The following is an 18537-nucleotide window of genomic DNA, read 5'->3' on the forward strand; positions in this document are numbered from 1 at the left end:
GATGTGAAATTTTATTCACCGCAATATAGCTCACTGATGGAACACAAAAAAGCTAGACTAATTATTTTTGCTCTATTCTAAATGTCACGTTGTGAACAAATAATTATGATTGGAATTTTGCATCTAAACTACAAAAAATTGGAAGATAAATGTTGTAAACTTTATATAAAAGGTATAGTCGAGTAAAACGCGCAACTCCACCGCGGTCCGGTCTTATATTTTACGCGACCATATTGCGGTACGGTCGTATGTTTTACGCGACCATACCGCAGTCCGGTCGCGCGAGCGCAACTCTATATTAAAAATCACTGCAAAATTTAAATAGTCTTTATTTCTCGCTCAATTGTCGGAATTGGGCATATAATATATCGTTGAAAAGCACTTGAAGTCTAGATTTCTAATGACGCAAACCTTAAATTAATACGATTTTTCTATGAAAAGTTATGCCTAAAAAATTGAACATGTATCAAATTTCAGCACAAACAAACTTTAAACGATTGTCATTTCTCACTTAGTTATCAGAATTAGGCATATAATATATCATTGGAAAGATATTGAAGTCTTGGTTTTAATGCCGTAAACATTGCAATTATGTGATTTTCCTATTAAAAGTTATAGCCAAAAGAGTGAACACATCAAATTTCAACAAAAGTATTTTTTTTAAATTAATCGTTATCGAGGCTTACCGAATCATTTTAGTGATTATTTTCATTTGCCATAGTATTTCGATATTGAATTTTAGTTTAGAGAGTTTTCTTAAATAGAAATTAGAGATTAAAAGTTTGAAAAGCAACTAGGGGCAATCTTAGAAGTTTAATATATAAAGGGTGGCGACAAAATGAAAAAGGCTGCAAACTATAATAATGCCCCAATTCCTTTGTATTGAGACGAATCTGACCACTTGACTATATTTTAACTTATATATTAAGAATAAAATACAAATTAAGAGTAATAAGTGAATAGTGACTAAGACTAGTAGGGCAGATTAGGAGTGGGTATTGTTTCTATCTCGAACTCCTATTATATTGATTAAACTTATTAGAATTTAAACTTTATTGAAAGGAAATTAGAATTTAACTCCTAGTCTCAAACTCCCATTATATTAATAAGGTTAACAAAGAGATTTTAATTCAAAATTAATAAGCTCAATTTAATCCCTCTACCCTACATACAAAAATCTACTCACTAGAGTTCTTAGACAAAAAAGATGAAATAAATAAACAAATAAATAATGATTCCAAACATAAGAACAAATTTAAAAACATAAAATACAGAAATTAAAAGCAAGAACAATACAATAAAGACAACTTACTTCGTATTGGTATCTCTTTTTGAGTTGTCCAAAACCAAACTACCTTTAAAAAAACTCAAACACACTCACAAACGAAAAGGTTTTAGTAAATAATAATTATTTGTGAGGTTAACAAATCAACTTTATATAGTAAAATTTAATAGGATTAAAGTTTGGTTATTTTAATTTATCATGTTAAATTTTTAATTTTATAGAGTAAAAATTTTGTTATTTTAATTTATCCTTTTAAACTTTGTTCATTTTATTATTATTTTTTTGAATCTTTTCGTAGTGATTACAAATCATTAATTTTTGCTCACAATATCCCAACTACACGTACAATAACCAGCCACCACAATTTCCTCCTATCATACTTCTACAAACACCAACAGACATAATTTTAAGACTATCCATCCAATATCATACACTTTGAACCATAAACAATCCAAATACAATGCTCCTCCGCTCTGGGATTGTATTCTCACCTCTTCAATCCCCATCACCGTCTCATTCCCTCCGCCTAACCAAATCACATACCCACCCTCATAAAATCATTTCAGCCCAATCACAAATCCCTCCTTCCTACACTATCTCCGATGGTGCCCTCCAATCCCAAGGTTTTGTCCTACATCGCACCACCTCCACCCTAAACCTCGACCATCTCAACTCAGTCTTCGTATCGGTCGGCTTCCCTAGGCGGGATCCGGATAAAATACGGGTCGCCCTCGAACATACGGACTCTCTTGTATGGGTTGAGAATGTTAAGACACAAAGGCCTGTGGCTTTTGCTAGATCTACAGGGGATGGAGTATTCAATGCTATTATTTGGGATGTTGTTGTGGACCCTACTTTTCAAGGAATTGGGTTGGGTAAAGCTGTTATGGAAAGATTGTTGGAGGATTTGTTGCAGAAAGGGATTACTAATATTGCGCTTTACTCGGAGCCTCGGGTTCTTGGGTTTTATAGACCCATGGGTTTTGTTGTGGATCCTGATGGGATTACTGGTATGGTTTACTCTAGGAAACAGAATAAGAATAGGAAGAAATTTTGATGCTTTCTTTATGAATGATGTATGTGTATTGGTGTCCATATAAGAAAAAAGATAAGATGGGTAGTTTGTAGAGTTTTTTACTTAAATGTACATTGTTAACAAAATTCCCAAAATTTTGTTATATGACTATTAAATTAATTATTATTCATTTATGATATGTTAATTTTCCATTTAAAAAAACAAATCCATAACAGCTTAGCACCAATAGTATTTTACTTTCCGTAGCACTAAAGAAATACAATTTTTTTTTCCAAAACTTAAATAATTAAATCACAATAAAATAAGTTTTTAATTAAAAAGATCTTGCGTTAATTATCTTCAATTCAGTTCACTCAAAAAAATCATAATATCAACAATTCAACGGAAAAGAAAATTTTTAATAGAATAGAAAGATAACTTTACCACAAAATAGAAATTGTCTTAATTATCTTCAATCCAATTCTTCAAAACTTTACAAAGTTAATTTACTTTAATTTATCCGTAAGGACTTACAAATTGCCCAATTTCGTCATTTTTTGCAACCAATTGAAAGAACAAGTGATCCTTTCATAAGCCTTAAATTAAGTTTTACTTGATGATGGCCACGATGAAAGATTAAATTGTTGAATTCCTTATGTGTGTTATTTGAATAGAGTTACAAGAATGAAGTGAGTTTGTTTGTTTTCTATTGAGTGACGTAAGATGTTGTGATGCCTTTTTGTTGGTGCTCCAATGAAGAACAATTGTTTGAGAACAACGATTTGAAGAAGTGGGAAAGAGAAGTGGATTTAAGTCGGTCCATCCAATTTGATACTACAAGGACAATATAGGAACTCATAGATGTCAAAATAAGAATACAACAATAATTGTTGAACATCTATAATGCAAGAAAACATATATTTTAAAATATATGAATCAATAAAGTAAGTTAAGAATTAACAACCTTTAATGTGTGACTTGTACGATATTTTAGAAATTGAATACTACAAAGTACTATCGAAAATATACTTAATCGCTAGATCACTTTTTGTCTAGTCAAAAGTCAAAAGTCAAAAGAGTATGAAGCAAGACTTTGAATTAAGCAATGCTTGCACTGTATTGGTTTTAAGTGGTAAAATATTGTAGGAGAGAATGTCACGTGGCAACCTTATTTTTGTATTTTAATATTGATTGATGATGATTGATGATTGATATATGATGATATGATTGAACGAGATTATTTCTACTGAAAATTGGTAAAAACTTGATTTAGAAGGGAAAGGTTTTTAGGAAAAAGGATTCCGCTACTCTGGACTTGAGTGTAGGTGGAAAAGGGTTTTGACGGAGACCTGCAAAACGAACAGGGGGTTACTTGTCCGGGGGTTGTTTTCCAGAAAGCCTATATGACGTTCAAGTTAGTGATCGAAAATACGAAACAAGAATTGAATGTGAATGGTTGAGAGGATTGCGGCTAGTAATTGCTTACCTGATTTGGAAATAAATAAGGGTATTTATAGTGGGGTGGTTGAGTTGATTTAGGTCACCTATATTTTGGTAATTTCCCTGTGAATGGGCTTTATGGGGATTTAACTTACCTGGGTAAGCATTGGGCCTGTTGACTTGGCCCATCATATTGGGGGCCCATTGACCCCGTAATAGAGATCATAATCTATTTTTCTGTATTGTAAGTGTCATATAGAACGGATGAATGATAATTCTAACACAATTGAGTTGCTAATTTTGTATTGATGCGTGATTAATCTTTTCGATCTAGATTTATTCTTATTATATCGACTATGACTATTTTTAGAACTTTATTCCTTTTACACTAAGAAATAGTTTGTTTTACGCTGAGAAAATAAAACAAAATTGCTAAAACTAAAACGATTGGTAACAAAAGATCTAGAAACAACGAACTACATGAACTAAAACTTAGAGACATTACTTCCTTTTTCTTCTTTTAAAATGTGATACAACGTGGATATTAAACATAAACCTTTTTCACCAATCTACAATAACAAATATTATCATTTTGTTATTAAGAGGTGTAGTACGAGTGTAGGACTTGTATCCATATACCGAAAATGAAGGATGGGAGGGTAACTATGGATGCCAACATTGAAAGTGAAGTCTTAGAAGAAGATGTGCAAGAGTAGGATTTGGATAGCGTTTTAAATCTAAGTTGATGTAAAAATCAAATTTAGATCTATATTTGTATCTATGTCTATATAGTCTATAAAGTTTGAGTACAACTTATTGGTATTGAAAGCAACAAAGTCGAGTTCAGCTATAACAAACTTTCTTCTAATTTATAGCAGTGTTTGAAAATTGTATTTTTTTTTAATGATTTTATGGTTGACTTTTAACTTTTTAATTGATTAAACAACCATAAACACATATTTTGTAAAAGCTAACTTTCAAGGGCAAAGCTAAATACTACTTTTAAATTTTTTTTTCATGTACTTTAAATGTTAACAATTTTTTTATTAAACAACTAATAACTAATAAATATTCCTCTTGTTTCTTAAAAAGTTCTCATTTATCATTTTTAAGAGTTTTATTTGTTATTCCCATTATAAATCTTCTATTTATACCATAAATTTTGAAAAAAAAAAACTTATTTATCCTTAAAATTAATATTTTAATAATACGTATGGTCTCTATATATCTTCCACTAACTTTATTTTAACATTTTTATATTTTTTATGGCCCTCACATGAATTTCACTAACTTTCTTTTAATACTTTTTTACTATTTAGTATTCAGTTTTCCTTTATCAAATTTATTATTCAATAAAAATAATATATATAATATTTTTCAATTCTAGAAAAAATTCCTACATAATGAAGAGAGGGACTAATTTTGACCAAGACTGCTTCGAAGACGACCAGATCGAGCCGGGGACGAGAAACTTATAACGAAACTATAGTACTCCATGGGAACTGAACGTAAAACCCTTTCAATGGCGACAGTCTCACTCCCAATATGCTTCTTGCTTGTGACCATTTTATCTCCCCTCGTTTTCCAATCCTTCGCCTTTGATCCTGAAAATCCAACCGATCGACGAATCCTCGTCATTTTGGACGATTCATCTCTCAAATCTTCTCACTCCATTTTCTTCCAATCTCTTCAATCTCGTGGATACAACCTCGAATTCAAGCTTGCAGATGATCGCAAAATCTCTCTTCAACGCTATGGACATTACTTATACGATGGTGTCATTCTATTTTCTCCTTCTGCTGATAGTAAGTTAGCTCCTTCCCTTGTTTCCTTTTTGGTTTGATGTCAATTATATTGATTCATTTGTTTTAATTGTTTGAAGCTATCCAATATAATTGTTTATTGTTTGTGGTTGAAGGTATTGGAGACGGATCGTTGAAGTTGGATGATATTTTGGACTTTGTTGACTCTGGCCATGACTTGATTCTTGCTGCTAATGTCAATGCTTCTAATTTCATTCGTAATGTTGCTTCAGAATGTGGTGCTGATTTTGTGGAAGTAAGAATATATCACAAGCATTTTTTCACCCTAACAGCATTGGCTTCAATTTTGTCAGTGATACTTTTTGTTCAGTTTTTGGAATTCTGTTAGTTTTCTAGGGCATTATAGAATTGTGTATTGAATATGTTGAAAAGTTGGTTCAATTTTATCTTTTAAGGTATATTTTTTTAATTTAATTCAAAACCTGATTTCAGTCGATTTTTGTACTTATTGAGAGATTCGTTAAGGTCTTGAGGCGCATATTCAGAGTACGCAGTAGCTAAATTTGATTTTAGCGTTAGCTTTGGCCCTTCGTATGTAGTTAACAATTTGATAAGAGGAAACAACTACTGGACTTATCATGTAAAAGAAATTGATAAGAAAAGTATTTTTATTTGATAGGATTATAGGTGATTTGGTTCACAAGTAATTAGGACTTATTTAAAGTAATAAATTAAGTTAGTATGGTAAGAGAAGGCCCCAAGTATACTTGAGATTGGTCAAGGGAGAATCATGTGCACTCCCCTTTGCATTCATTGATTGAGGCAAACCTTGGGCATCAAGAAAAGCAATGATCATAGGATATGTGTAGGGGCATAGGAGGAAGCATTGGGGACCAACCAGAGGCTGCCAGCAATCTGTGCTCGGCACAATGCTCAAACGAGCAAGTACTAGAGCCCTTCTGATGCTCTGTGTGCTGCTGCCTTGTTTCATACTCATGCCCTATCTGCCCTATTGTTTTATACTATAAATTCCTTTAAGTTTGTTGTTTGTCCTTTGAAACACATTAGTAATACTATCCTAGCTAGATATAGTGGATGTAACCTTTAGTTGGTGAACTGGAAATGAAAGCTTTAAGAGGTTCAACAATAAAAAAAACAAGATGAGAATTATTAGAAAAGATGAACACAAATGTTTATGAGGTATCTTAGATACCTCCTCTCAAATGTAGTTTTATTTATAAAAGATTCAACAATACAATATGGATAAACCTCTTCTTATCTTGAGAACAATCCCTCAAGATTACAAATACTAATTCAATGAAGAATACTCTCAAGTTTCTACAATGAAAAAAGCTCTCACACAATATGTGTGTTTTTGTGGGGATTTGTTCTAGGAATGATGTATCCTTTTATAGGTAAGTAGTACATCATTATAGAACCACACATTAATCACCATTAAACCACACAATTAATACCCTAATTAACGATGATAATAAACATAGCCATAAAGCATTACAATAAACAACAATTAAACAAGAAGTAATGCACCTTCAATACAGTAAAACGCACCAAAATCAGACCAGATAGCATCCAAGGCAAACCGCTTGGACGAGCCAAGGGGCTGCTCGAACGAGCGCCTTGGTCAGTGAGCTACTGTCTGATTCTGATGCTCCTGCTCGGACGAGCTCTTTCTTTGCTCGAACGAGAACTTTCAACTGATGCCTTCTGTTTCATTCTTTATTGTTGCTTTGATCGAGCAACATTTCATCCTATGCCTTGCCTCGTTCAAGGCATGACTCCTCACCTTAATGGATCCTCAAACGCTCCATGTTAAACACCTCATCAATCGTTCCAAACCTCAATTCACTTGCACTCGACACATCCTCATCGTTCCAAACCTCAATTCACTTACACTCGACACATCCTCATCGTTCCTCTCCAAAGTACATGACAAAGCATGTTTGATTATATGTTTAAAGTCATCGTCATTGTTACGAGTTTTGGCATTTGCACGAACATGAACCTTTTCAATATTGTGTTGTTTATTGTTTTCTTCATTTTGCCACTCATAATACTCTTGCATATTTGGTTCATAGCATTGTGCACTCAATAGACACTCATTTTCTTCCTTAAATATTGATCTTGGTGTGTGATTGTGTCGCTCATTTTTCATTTTTTTGTTCTCGAATTTAATGTTGTAGGATACGGAAGCTGTAGTTATAGATCACACAAGCTTTTCAGTATCAGAAATTGATGGGGATCACTCGTTAATTGCTAGTGATAATTTCATAAAATCTGCTGCCATATTGGGGAAAGAGAAGATTCAGGTCGGTTTGCTCTTTGACTTATTTTCTTCTTTCTAGAAGTAAATGTTCAAACCATTGTTGGTATTCAATTTTCCTTTACAATAGTATGCACTTTTGATACTCAAATCTATTTATTAGGCTCCTGTGTTGTTTAGGGGAATCGCACACTCTGTCAATGCTGGTAGTAGCCTGGTAAGCAATTGAAACCGCTCGCTGTGGCTCATGATTTCAGTTTCAGAAGCTCAAAGCTAAGGTATATAATGAATAATCACATTTCTCACAAGTTTTACTCTTCAATCAGGTATTGAAGGCTCTCTCAGCTTCTCCAGCAGCATATTCTGCTAACCCAAATTCCATGCTTTCAAAACCTCCAGCCTTGATTGGCACTTCCATCTCCCTTGTTTCGGTTCTCCAGGTTAGACCCCCCTCTCTCATAGTGCCTTGCCATGTTTCTGTTGCATTTATAAAGTACTCTTATTGTGCAAGACTGTATTTTTGTTTTTATTTTTGTATATGGTATTGTAGTTTTCATGATTTTGCTTCCATTAATCATGAGAGACTGCTTATTTTATCTTTGTTCTTTATGTAATATTATGTATCGACTCTCAGCCATTTAATCAGGTTCATGGACAAAATAGTATTGAAGTTCTTGTGACATTTGTATTTCTATATCCTATTTTGTCATGTTCAGATGTTGACCTATTAATTAGCCACTTGTTAGTTTTTTTTTTGTTTGTAATGAACTAAGCTACAATCCACATGCATGTTGACGCTATTGAATGAGCACATGTAGGATATGCGTTAGGAGCTGTTGTGGTGTATGTTTAGTGTGAATGGAGTTGATAATTTATCGCTTCTTTATCTTCTGTATTGGTTGCTGATTCTGTTTCATTTAATTACATTAGCCAATATCTGCAACTTTGGTGATGCATCTTTTAAGATGTTCCCATTTAGGTCTAGACTGTTTCTCAAAAGTAACCTCGACTCTATCCAAAATGGATTTGTATTGGCATATTTTGATTGATGATGAGTGACTTGTGTCTGAAAGTAATATCCAATGGCAAGTGAATGATACGTCATCAGTCACTTTTTAGCTATTAGTTGCACATTGGGTGAATGTCAGTTTTCCTCTTGTAGTATGTATGCATGCTTAACTAGTGGTTTCTGTTGCTTTTGATTTATTTCTTGAGCTACATTAACTTCTAATTTTTTTTAATGCAAAATTTGTAGGCTAGAAACAATGCTCGAGTTCTAATTTCTGGATCCTTAGATATGTTTAGCGACCGGTATGTGTTTGTACTTTCTGCATCTCGTGATGCTTCTATTCTTTTTTCTTTTTTTTTTTTCAATCTTTTCGTAATTTGTAAATATTTTTCTTTCTGGTACAGGTTTTTAAGGTCAAGTGTCCAAAAAATTGGGACCTCACTGAAGTAAGCCATGGTTTATGTTTACTTATAGATGTTGAGTCTATAGTTCACATTTCTTGTCTTCTTTTGTTATTCTAGTTCCATTGTGGCCATGCTTTGTGAGAAAACAAAAGGAGTATCCAATATATTTGCTTCTGCTAGTAGTGCTAATAATTTTTAGTAGTTGAGTAGTAACTTATTCATTGAGGAAATACATAGAAATCTTGTTTTCTTATCTTGTTTGTTATCTAGATGAATTATTGACATCCCTGATTGTCATTGAGTTCACCTTATGTATATATAATTCACCCAAAATGGAAAAATTAACCCAAAATAGACCATGAGTCACTTGTCTCATTTTGCAATTCACACTTCTTAGGATTTGTGTATCAAGTTACACTGAGCCGGAAAAAGCTACACTGATAGCTCTTTTATCTCTCTTCCTAATGCTCTATTTATACTCTTATGATGAGATTTTTTCTTCTCTAAGGCTCTACCCAACTCTTCTAGCCTTTCAAGCTTATGTTCTCTATGGAGTCTTGATGCAATGCTCTTTATATCACTCTCTAGTCAATTCCTGGCATCATATTTCCTTATTTTGTGATGTTGAGGTCTTGTTATTCCTTGTTGGCATGATAGATTAAATGCATCTTTCATGATGGAATAGGTGATATTATGGTATACCAATGGTTCCCGTTCATGTTCTTTCAGTCTGCATGAATTTACTTGGAATCCAGTGGCTTCCTACTTTGTGCCCTAGTAGTTTTGTATTCACTGGTTTGGTTTGGGCTTTTTGAATCGATTTGAACATTTTTTGGAATCGTCCCAAAATTTCGTTCCTATCTGTTCGGGCAGTTCCAAGCCTGATTGACCATTGTTGACTAGTTCGGGTTGATTTGATTTTTTTGGAATTGATTTGCGTTTCAAAAAGAATAAATCGGCCCATGGCCATGTCTACTTTGAATAACTAATTATATGTGTAAGTAACATGTTTTGGGTTCATTGGATTGTTGTAGCATGTCAAATTTGAATAAGCATCTGACTGAGTAAATGGTGTTTTCGTGTATCAAGAAGTTTATATATGGTGTTCACGGTTCATATGCTACAGGTATGAAAAATCTGGTAATGAACAATATTTAATGGAGTTGAGTAAATGGATATTTCATGAGAGAGGTCATTTAAAAGTAAGCCTTGTTTTACTTTGGATCAACTTATGTGTTGAATATTTGCCTAAATGTTTTGGCTGTGATCTTGATGTGCTTTGGCTCTTAAATTAGGCTATCAATGTCAAACATCATAAATTTGGGGAATCAAATGAACCTTCCATCTATCGCATCAATGATGAGCTGGTAATGGCTGTTTAAAGTTATCTTATTTTGATTCTTTGAGAGGCAAAAGCTCTGAATATGTCGACTTTTGTTTCAGGAATACTCTGTAGAGATATATGAGTGGTCTGGAACTAATTGGGAGCCTTATGTAGCCGATGATGTACAAGTAGAATTCTACATGATGAGCCCCTACGTATTGAAGACCTTATCCAATGATAAGAGGGTAAGCTCACATAATACACATTTTGATTTGAATTTTTTTCTTTTGATTTTTTCATAATTGAATCTTCACTAATGTTACTTGGTACTCTTGTTTTCCAGGGTTTATATCATACATCATTTAGGGTCCCAGATGTTTATGGGGTTTTCCAATTCAAGATTGAGTATCAGAGACTTGGTTATACAAGCTTGTCTATTTCAAAACAGGTGATCGCCTCTCCATCTTAGTTTTGATATTTTTCATTGTATGGATGACTTCCAAGGTTTTTCACTGCTTAAGTTTTCTTAATTTAATCATTGGGATGATAGTGAATAAATGCCTTCTGATAATATTTTTTAAATAGAAATAACATCACAACATGAGTCCAGCGGCTATACTGGCTGTTCAGTGCACTTATAGCCTTAGGATTATTCGACTAAGAGAAATAGAGAGCAGCCTCTAGAATACTTTGCGATCGAGGTGTTCCCTTAAAGCTAAAAGACAACTTTTATCGAATGACCATTAGACTAGCCCTACTATATGATTCATAATGTTGGGCTTTAAGAAAAATCTGGGTAAGATGATGGGAGTAGTGGAAATGCAAATGTTTCACCGGGTGAATCGGCATGTCTTGAGGGATAATATTCGAGTAGAAGATATGAGATAAGGTTTTAGAGTTGCAAATATTGAATAAAAAATGAAAGAGAATCGTTTAAGATGGTTTGGGCATGTGCAAATACGAGTTATTAGCGAACCGATAAGGAAGATGGAAAGTTGGGGCTTAGGGAGACTTAAAAAGGGGGAGGAAGATCGAAAATGACTTGGAGGGTAAGATTGAAAAATGATATCAAGGATACAGACTTACATATTGAAATGGTTGAATAAATGGAGAAGAACAATCCATTTGAATGACCATTAGAACTGATATCTTAGTTCATGTAAGTAGTGATCCCAATCTTTTGGAATTAAGGCTCTGTCATTGTTGTTGATGTTGTAGTTTGCCCAACCGCTGCGCTAAAATGCCATGCTTCAGCTAGAACAAGAGTTGTATCATCATGGATGTAACACCTCGTCATAGCTAATGTATTGCTGTGCACAAATGTACTTTGATGTCGACCCATACCATAACTGAGCCTACTCGTTGCCATCACTGTTCACTGAAATATACAGCGGATGCTTTAGCAGAGTTTTTTCATGCAACTACTTTGAACTCATAACACTACTACATAAATATTTAACCATAGAAAATCATATGCCAACTTATAGCATATAGATGTTGCTTGAACTTGAATATAGTCCTTGCTGAAAGAAATCTCCCTCAATTCCTCGTCATCAAAATAAAGAGGGAAATCATCAACGTTGAAGGTCGTCAACACACCATACAACCACCTTATCTTCACTTTGTATGCATTTTTTACCACTTTTCCCACCCTCATCAATAGATACCGACTACCGTGTATGCTTCCTCTTTGAACTAGCATGTTTGATACAGACTTAAACCAGATCACCCTCTCTAAAATGGTGTACGCCCAAGCTTCCTATGCCTTAATGACTTCATTGCTTGTCTTGGACATCTCATTTGTAGGTTCCAACACTTTCTTGCCAAACTAATGATTACGTTGCACACTTCATATTCATCCCACGCTTATTCCGAAAAATGTTTTCCCGTTGATTGTTAGACTTCTCAATCATAGTTGTATTATAGTACCGCTGATTCAGCAATCCCACAACCTCTGGATAGGTGCGTTCAACCTCCTCCTTACCGCTGCTGTATGTCTCTCTTCTTCCATTTTCATCCAAGACATCACATGCTTCTTCCACCTCCTCTGTATCATTCAGTATTTTCATTGTGCTTGCATTTGTTAGTAGCACAAACGTTCTTCCACTCCCTTACATTTTTTTAGAGTCCTACACCATGACACTTGAAGCAACTAATGTCTTCCACTGGCTTGCCCTTGTTTGCGGCTCTAGCTAAGGCTAGTTTGGAGCTACTAGCCAAACTACTACCCCCAGTGTTAATTTGCCAACTGCTAAGTAGCTCTTGTATTCTGTGTTTCTGCTATCATGTTCTGTACCTTATTTAATGCTCTTGAAGTACCAGTATCCCTCTTATACTGTCCTTTCAACTTCAAAGCCACATTGCATCTCTTTTCAAAACCATCAGTCCCCTCAAATGTATGTCGAAAAAAGATGGCCTAGATCAATTATTAGTAAGTAAAAGGAGTGTTCATGATGTTTACCTTGAAGATGCAAGGCTATACCAAAATTACCCAGTCATACGAGCTTCCCTCTGTTGTTTGTTGAAACTATGAAATTTCTCTACAAACTCGAACTTTGCACAAATTCCTCCAAGAAATCTCGAATTAGCTTTGATACCAAGATGCGCTATAACCCCTAAGGCTAAGAGTACTCGATAAAGAGAAATAACCTTTAGGATATTTATTAGAAGGAATACTCAACTCCTAACATTGGAGTTCGAAATGAACGGTTCAAGAATGATTTATATGTGATTAGCTCTCACTCAATTCTTACCCTCTTCAATTCAATCTCGAATGCTTCACTCACAACTAGGAAATTTGGACGTACAAGATTGCTGCTTCAATTACAAATTTACAACTCTCACGAATGGTTATGTTTTTTTTGCTTGCAACCACGAAGAAAACCACGAAAGAAACTGATGTTTCGTCAATTAATTGTCATCCAAAAACTGCTTAATAATGCCAAAGTGGGACTTAAATGCAAAGCAACATGAAAGATGGAATATTCTACGTCAAAAGGAACAATTTGACACAACTCACTTCTTGGAAACAAAACTAACCTGCATTCGCCCAACCATTTTGCCAAAACATTTGCTTTTGAAAGAACGCCAATTTGTCACAGATGTAGTGCTTACTCGCTGTCGCTTATATGATAGTTGGAAAAGGAAAAAAAGAGTTGCAAAATGAAGTAATAGGAAAGGAGAAGAAAGAGAAATAATTTCTTCATTTTAGGATACGCTTGGATCGAGTGTAAATATTTAAAGGGTAAATAAAATCAAAGTAGAAAAACAAAGTTAGAGAGATGATTAAAGAAATTTGATTGTTAGAGAGGTGGAAGAATTGGTTAAAAAGTAATGAAAATTGGATAAAATAGCAATTAGTTCTCTCATCTTGTGGTATAAATTACCCTAGAGAAGGGCGGGGAAATCTTTTCTTCCAAATGAGGGAAATCCTCCTCCTCTTTTATTCATCTTTTTAAGTTTACTCTCATTCTACCACTTTTACAATTATTTCAATTACTTTGTTTGCATATCTAATTACTTTTGTTATATTAGTTTTTACATTTTAAATATTTACTTTAAATCCAAGCAAGCCCTTAGGGGTAAATATTTACCCTAGTAGGAGTTGGGGGATTGTTCCCCCTAAACGAGGAAGAAACAATCTAGTTTCCTACATCGTTTTAACTACATTTTTTTTGCTGCCGTATAAATTCCTTCATATTGACCTATACTCATCTTCATTTCTTTAATTACTTTTTACTTTCAATCTAGCCATGATCTAGTGATAGATTACCAAGAATACCAGTACAGTAATTGTGTTTCAAGGTTTTTTTGTTTGATATATGTTGATGATGGTGACTCGAACGTGAGTGTCATCAATGGAGTAAGGTGAGTCAAGGGCTGATATTGATGTGTGGGAGACAGTGGCCAACGCCGAGTCAGCGTCCATGGTGTGTGGAGGACAGCCGACTCGGCGGCAGGTTCTGTCTAATTTTGCTTTTGATCCAGAAGACGAAGCCGAGTCGGCGGTGCATTCGGGAAAAACGCGAAGCAGTTTTCTTCATGGGCTTTGACGGTTACCATTTATTTTGGCCGGTTTTTGGTGATTACTTGGTACCCAAGTATCTTACATTTAGGCTTTATTATAAATACTCCATTTATTAGTACTAGGGTTCATTATTCACAAATTGAGAGAGATCACTAGGGAGCCATTATTATTTGTGAGTGTTATTGTGAATTATCTTGTAAATTCTTTGCGATCATAGTGAAAATATTTGATCTCGATGCTGGTGGATGTAGCTATCACATTGATAGTGAACCATGTTAAATCTCTTGTGTCATTTTCTTATTGTTTGCATTGAATTTCTTTATTGTTTCATTATTGTTTATCGATCTTGCTTCCGTTGTCGCACAACAATATAAATACCCTGCAGACGTAATTCACATAATGATGTGTGAAATCTGCTGACACTAAGGATATGGTATTGAAAATTTGAATGATTTAAGAAATCTTGTGTTTTTATCTGGTAATCACTTGATTATTTTCTGACTGTAGATTCCAGTACGACCATTCAAGCATGACGAATATGAAAGATTTATACCAGTGGCTTTTCCTTATTATGGAGCTTCTTTTTCAACGGTATCTTCAAACTTCCTTCACGACACGTCTTTTCAAACTATATGCTGATACTCGAAAAACTGATTGTCTGTTTGAATGGTTGCAGATGACCGCCTTCTTTATCTTCAGTGTTCTTTACCTGTATCACAAGTAGAGGCCCTTCTGTATACTGTTTGTGCTGTGAGGATTAATTCGCAATACTGCATACTATTTGTGCTGTGAGGATTTCTTCGCAATCCTCTCACCTTCCGTTGCATCAACATGATGTTTTAGGTAATTACAGGGCTAGGCAGAATTATCTGTATAGCCAAGGTCCCTAGAAATAGTTGATCCAAGAAACATCTGAAGATAACTGTTTAAAGAGGCTGTATTAATGAATGCAAGGATTTTGTTATGCTGTTAAGCTGGGTTGTTGACTTTATTATGTACTTCTATTACTTCCTCTGTCCCTCTCAGTTGCATCACTTTTCATATTAGTTTGTTCCACTTATTTTGTGCCCTTTTATTTTTTAGTAATGGTCCAACTCTCTTTCTTTTAATCTCAATTACAAATTTGTTAATTCTCTCAATTTTAATAATTACTCCTATATTTATCTTCCACTTGCTTTTTGTCTTGTTCTTTAATCCAATTTTTCATTTAATTAAATTTCATCAAAAAAGTGTTAGGTGTATTTTCTTAGGGATAGAGGGAGTATTACCTACAACGTTGGAGCCATCAGCCATAAAAAGCATAAAACTCTCAACCTACTAACAGGTTCACCATGAAGAGCCAACGGATTAGTCCACGACACATACCTGCTTGACCGTTGTATGAGGCAGTGATCCAAAGGCGTCCAACCTTTCATCTTATATGCTTTAATTGTGATTCTTTGATGCTGTGTTCGATTAATATTAGCATAAACCCCACGTAATTTTTTCTTGTTGCGAGTGTGCATAATATTATGTTTCACAACTATGGTGTTCAATTAATCCACACGTGGCTAACATCTAAAAATCGATTCGAATGTAAATTTTTAAAAATCGGTATAAATAAGTCTCCCAACAATGTTTTGGAAAAGGTAATATTTGAGATGAGACATAAAAATTAAAGAAAATGACATATTCCTCTTTCAAGTCTTGTCCTCCTAAGATCGCTCTTCTAGAAGTTTGCACATAAACCAAAAAAAGAGAAAATGTCTAATTTGGTGCGGTATACCGTGTATAGGCGACTTTGGTGAAGTAAAATATAAATTTTAATATAGAAGAGATAAATAATTTATACCAGAATTTTATCTAGGTATTATATGCAGTGGCATGTCCAAAATATTACGCCTTTTGTCTCTTCAAATTTACAATATAAAACTTACAAATTTTGGTATGATTAAATTTTATGGTGCAATCTCGGAATCGAATGAATATACGAGCAATATTAGGGACATTTGTTTTGAAGTTATCATCCAAATCTCATTCATGCCAAGTCTCGCGAATCCTCTTCTCTTTTGTCAAAACAATCCCTGAAGAATAAAGAAAAAAAGGTCGGGTTTTTTGTGTACTAATAGCAGAAAGAACAAAAATTCTACCTTCAAAATTTTGTCACTGCCTTTCTTCTCTGCACAAAATATCTTGCACTAGACTAGTTATGTCATGAATCTGTTCTCTGCACAAAATATCTTGCACTAGATGTACTATGAATCTGGGCATTTTCAGTATATAATACTAATTCCAGATCTAGATCATCCTTATCAGAGAATGATTATAAAGGAAGCAAATCTTAGTATTATTATCCCTTCCTTATACAACCCAATTTCCTTTTCCTCATCAAAAACTCCCAAAATTATGTCCACAATCTCCTCAATCCTCACAAAACAAGAAACTGCTCATAATCCATCTGATAACACAAAATCCCACGAAATGCCAACAATTTCCCCCTTTGATTTCAAGTCATACATGGCTGAAAAAGCCAGATCTGTGAATAAAGCTTTGGATATGGCTGTAACCCTAAAACACCCAGAACAAATCCATGAAGCAATGAGATATTCTTTGCTTGCAGGAGGAAAGAGGGTCAGACCAATTCTTTGTATCGCAGCCTGCGAGCTCGTAGGAGGGGATCAATCGGCAGCAATGGCTGCCGCTTGTGCTGTGGAAATGATTCATACCATGTCATTAATACACGATGATCTTCCTTGTATGGACAATGACGATCTCCGCAGGGGAAAACCCACCAATCACATAGTGTTTGGTGAGGGTGTTGCTGTCCTTGCAGGGGATTCCCTCCTGTCATTTGCTTTTGAGCACCTGACAACAGCCACCCCACTGAGCCAGGTCTCCCCGGGACAGATAGTGTGCGCTGTAGGCGAACTGGCTCGGGTTATCGGGGCAGAAGGGCTTGTGGCGGGTCAGGTGGTCGACATCGATTCTGAAGGGGCTGTCGATGTCGGCCTCGATCAGCTCTTGTTTATCCATATGCATAAAACTGCCAAGCTTCTTGAAGGTTCAGTTGTAATTGGAGCTATTATTGGTGGTGGAAGTGATTTAGAGGTGGAGAAGCTAAGGAAATTTGCAACTAGAATTGGGTTGTTGTTTCAGGTTGTAGATGATATATTAGATGTGATTAAATCAACAGAGGAATTGGGGAAAACTGCAGGGAAAGATTTGGTAGCAGATAAGGTAACATTCCCTAAATTGATGGGGGTTGAAAAATCAAAGGAGTATGCTGAAAGATTGGTTAAAGAGGCCAAAGAACAGCTTGTTGGGTTTGATCTAGAGAAGGCAAAACCATTGATTGCTCTTGCTGATTATATTGCTAATAGACAGAACTGATTGAACATATTTAAATTTGAGTCTTTTTGGAACTTATGGAAGAAGTTGTTTATTGTTATAGTTGTAGTAAATTTGACTAATTTTGTTTAGAAAAGAGGAACAATTAGATGCTCAATTTAGGATACAATTGCTATGAAATCTCCAATGTACAAGCATTAACTTTCTTACTGATTTTAATACATAGTGGATATTATCATTGTTTGTTTAATTATAGAAATTATTTTGTAGACTTGGGTCTCATCCATAAGCCAAATTAGAAAGTCAAAGTTGAGGGGACAAGGTATATGAAGAATGCTATCACTATATAATCGAAAAATCTTTAGGGGTTGACAAACTAGGCCGTAGAGGCTGAGCACTGCCAGCCCCATGTGGAGTTGGAAGATAAAGTAAGAGTAATCTAGAGAACTATAGATGAAGAAAACTAGAAAAGGATGACGAAAACTAGAAAAGGATGATAACACATGCATCTACTAAACAAGTTTATAAATACAACTTGAAATGCTTGTATGGAAGTGTGCTTACAAAAAGATAGGAAGTAAGTATCGAGACACTGAGCTCAAAAAATTAGAGTGTTAGTATGTATAGGTAAGGAGCAAGCGTTTCACAAAATTATAAATATA

At 34.6% G+C, this 18537-nt stretch overlaps 3 protein-coding genes across 3 annotated transcripts; all 3 read left to right on the forward strand.

Moving 5' to 3' along the window:
* The first annotated feature begins 1539 nt into the window (after window positions 1-1539).
* On the forward strand, window positions 1540-2488 carry LOC130808628 (GCN5-related N-acetyltransferase 1, chloroplastic). Its single transcript, XM_057674082.1, has one exon. The coding sequence runs from the start codon at window positions 1746-1748 to the stop codon at window positions 2340-2342; it is 597 nt and encodes a 198-aa protein (XP_057530065.1). The 5' UTR covers window positions 1540-1745; the 3' UTR covers window positions 2343-2488.
* A 2657-nt stretch (window positions 2489-5145) lies between these two features.
* Window positions 5146-15617, forward strand: LOC130807785 (dolichyl-diphosphooligosaccharide--protein glycosyltransferase 48 kDa subunit-like). The gene is made up of 13 exons (XM_057673118.1): window positions 5146-5545; window positions 5659-5798; window positions 7705-7830; window positions 7948-8001; window positions 8111-8224; window positions 9040-9095; window positions 9198-9239; window positions 10324-10399; window positions 10493-10564; window positions 10641-10766; window positions 10865-10969; window positions 15056-15139; window positions 15225-15617. Exons 1-13 carry the CDS (start codon window positions 5236-5238, stop codon window positions 15270-15272), a joined length of 1353 nt encoding a protein of 450 aa, XP_057529101.1. The 5' UTR covers window positions 5146-5235; the 3' UTR covers window positions 15273-15617.
* Window positions 15618-16443: 826 nt separating this feature from the next.
* Window positions 16444-18520, forward strand: LOC130807786 (geranylgeranyl pyrophosphate synthase, chloroplastic-like). The gene has a single exon (XM_057673119.1). The coding sequence runs from the start codon at window positions 16778-16780 to the stop codon at window positions 17915-17917; it is 1140 nt and encodes a 379-aa protein (XP_057529102.1). The 5' UTR covers window positions 16444-16777; the 3' UTR covers window positions 17918-18520.
* Window positions 18521-18537: the final 17 nt, after the last annotated feature.

This window comes from Amaranthus tricolor, chromosome 3 (genome assembly GCF_026212465.1).
Source record: "Amaranthus tricolor cultivar Red isolate AtriRed21 chromosome 3, ASM2621246v1, whole genome shotgun sequence".
Taxonomy (NCBI): Eukaryota; Viridiplantae; Streptophyta; class Magnoliopsida; order Caryophyllales; family Amaranthaceae; genus Amaranthus; species Amaranthus tricolor.

Bases quoted from the DNA above. Each gene is read 5' to 3' on its own strand.
- LOC130808628 (XM_057674082.1), top strand. From the start codon at position 1,746: ATGCTCCTCCGCTCTGGGATTGTATTCTCACCTCTTCAATCCCCATCA.
- LOC130807785 (XM_057673118.1), top strand. From the start codon at position 5,236: ATGGGAACTGAACGTAAAACCCTTTCAATGGCGACAGTCTCACTCCCA. The intron at 8,225-9,039 runs GTTAGACCCCCC...CAAAATTTGTAG, and splicing joins CCCTTGTTTCGGTTCTCCAG to GCTAGAAACAATGCTCGAGT. The intron at 10,767-10,864 runs GTAAGCTCACAT...CTTGTTTTCCAG, and splicing joins CCTTATCCAATGATAAGAGG to GGTTTATATCATACATCATT.
- LOC130807786 (XM_057673119.1), top strand. From the start codon at position 16,778: ATGTACTATGAATCTGGGCATTTTCAGTATATAATACTAATTCCAGAT.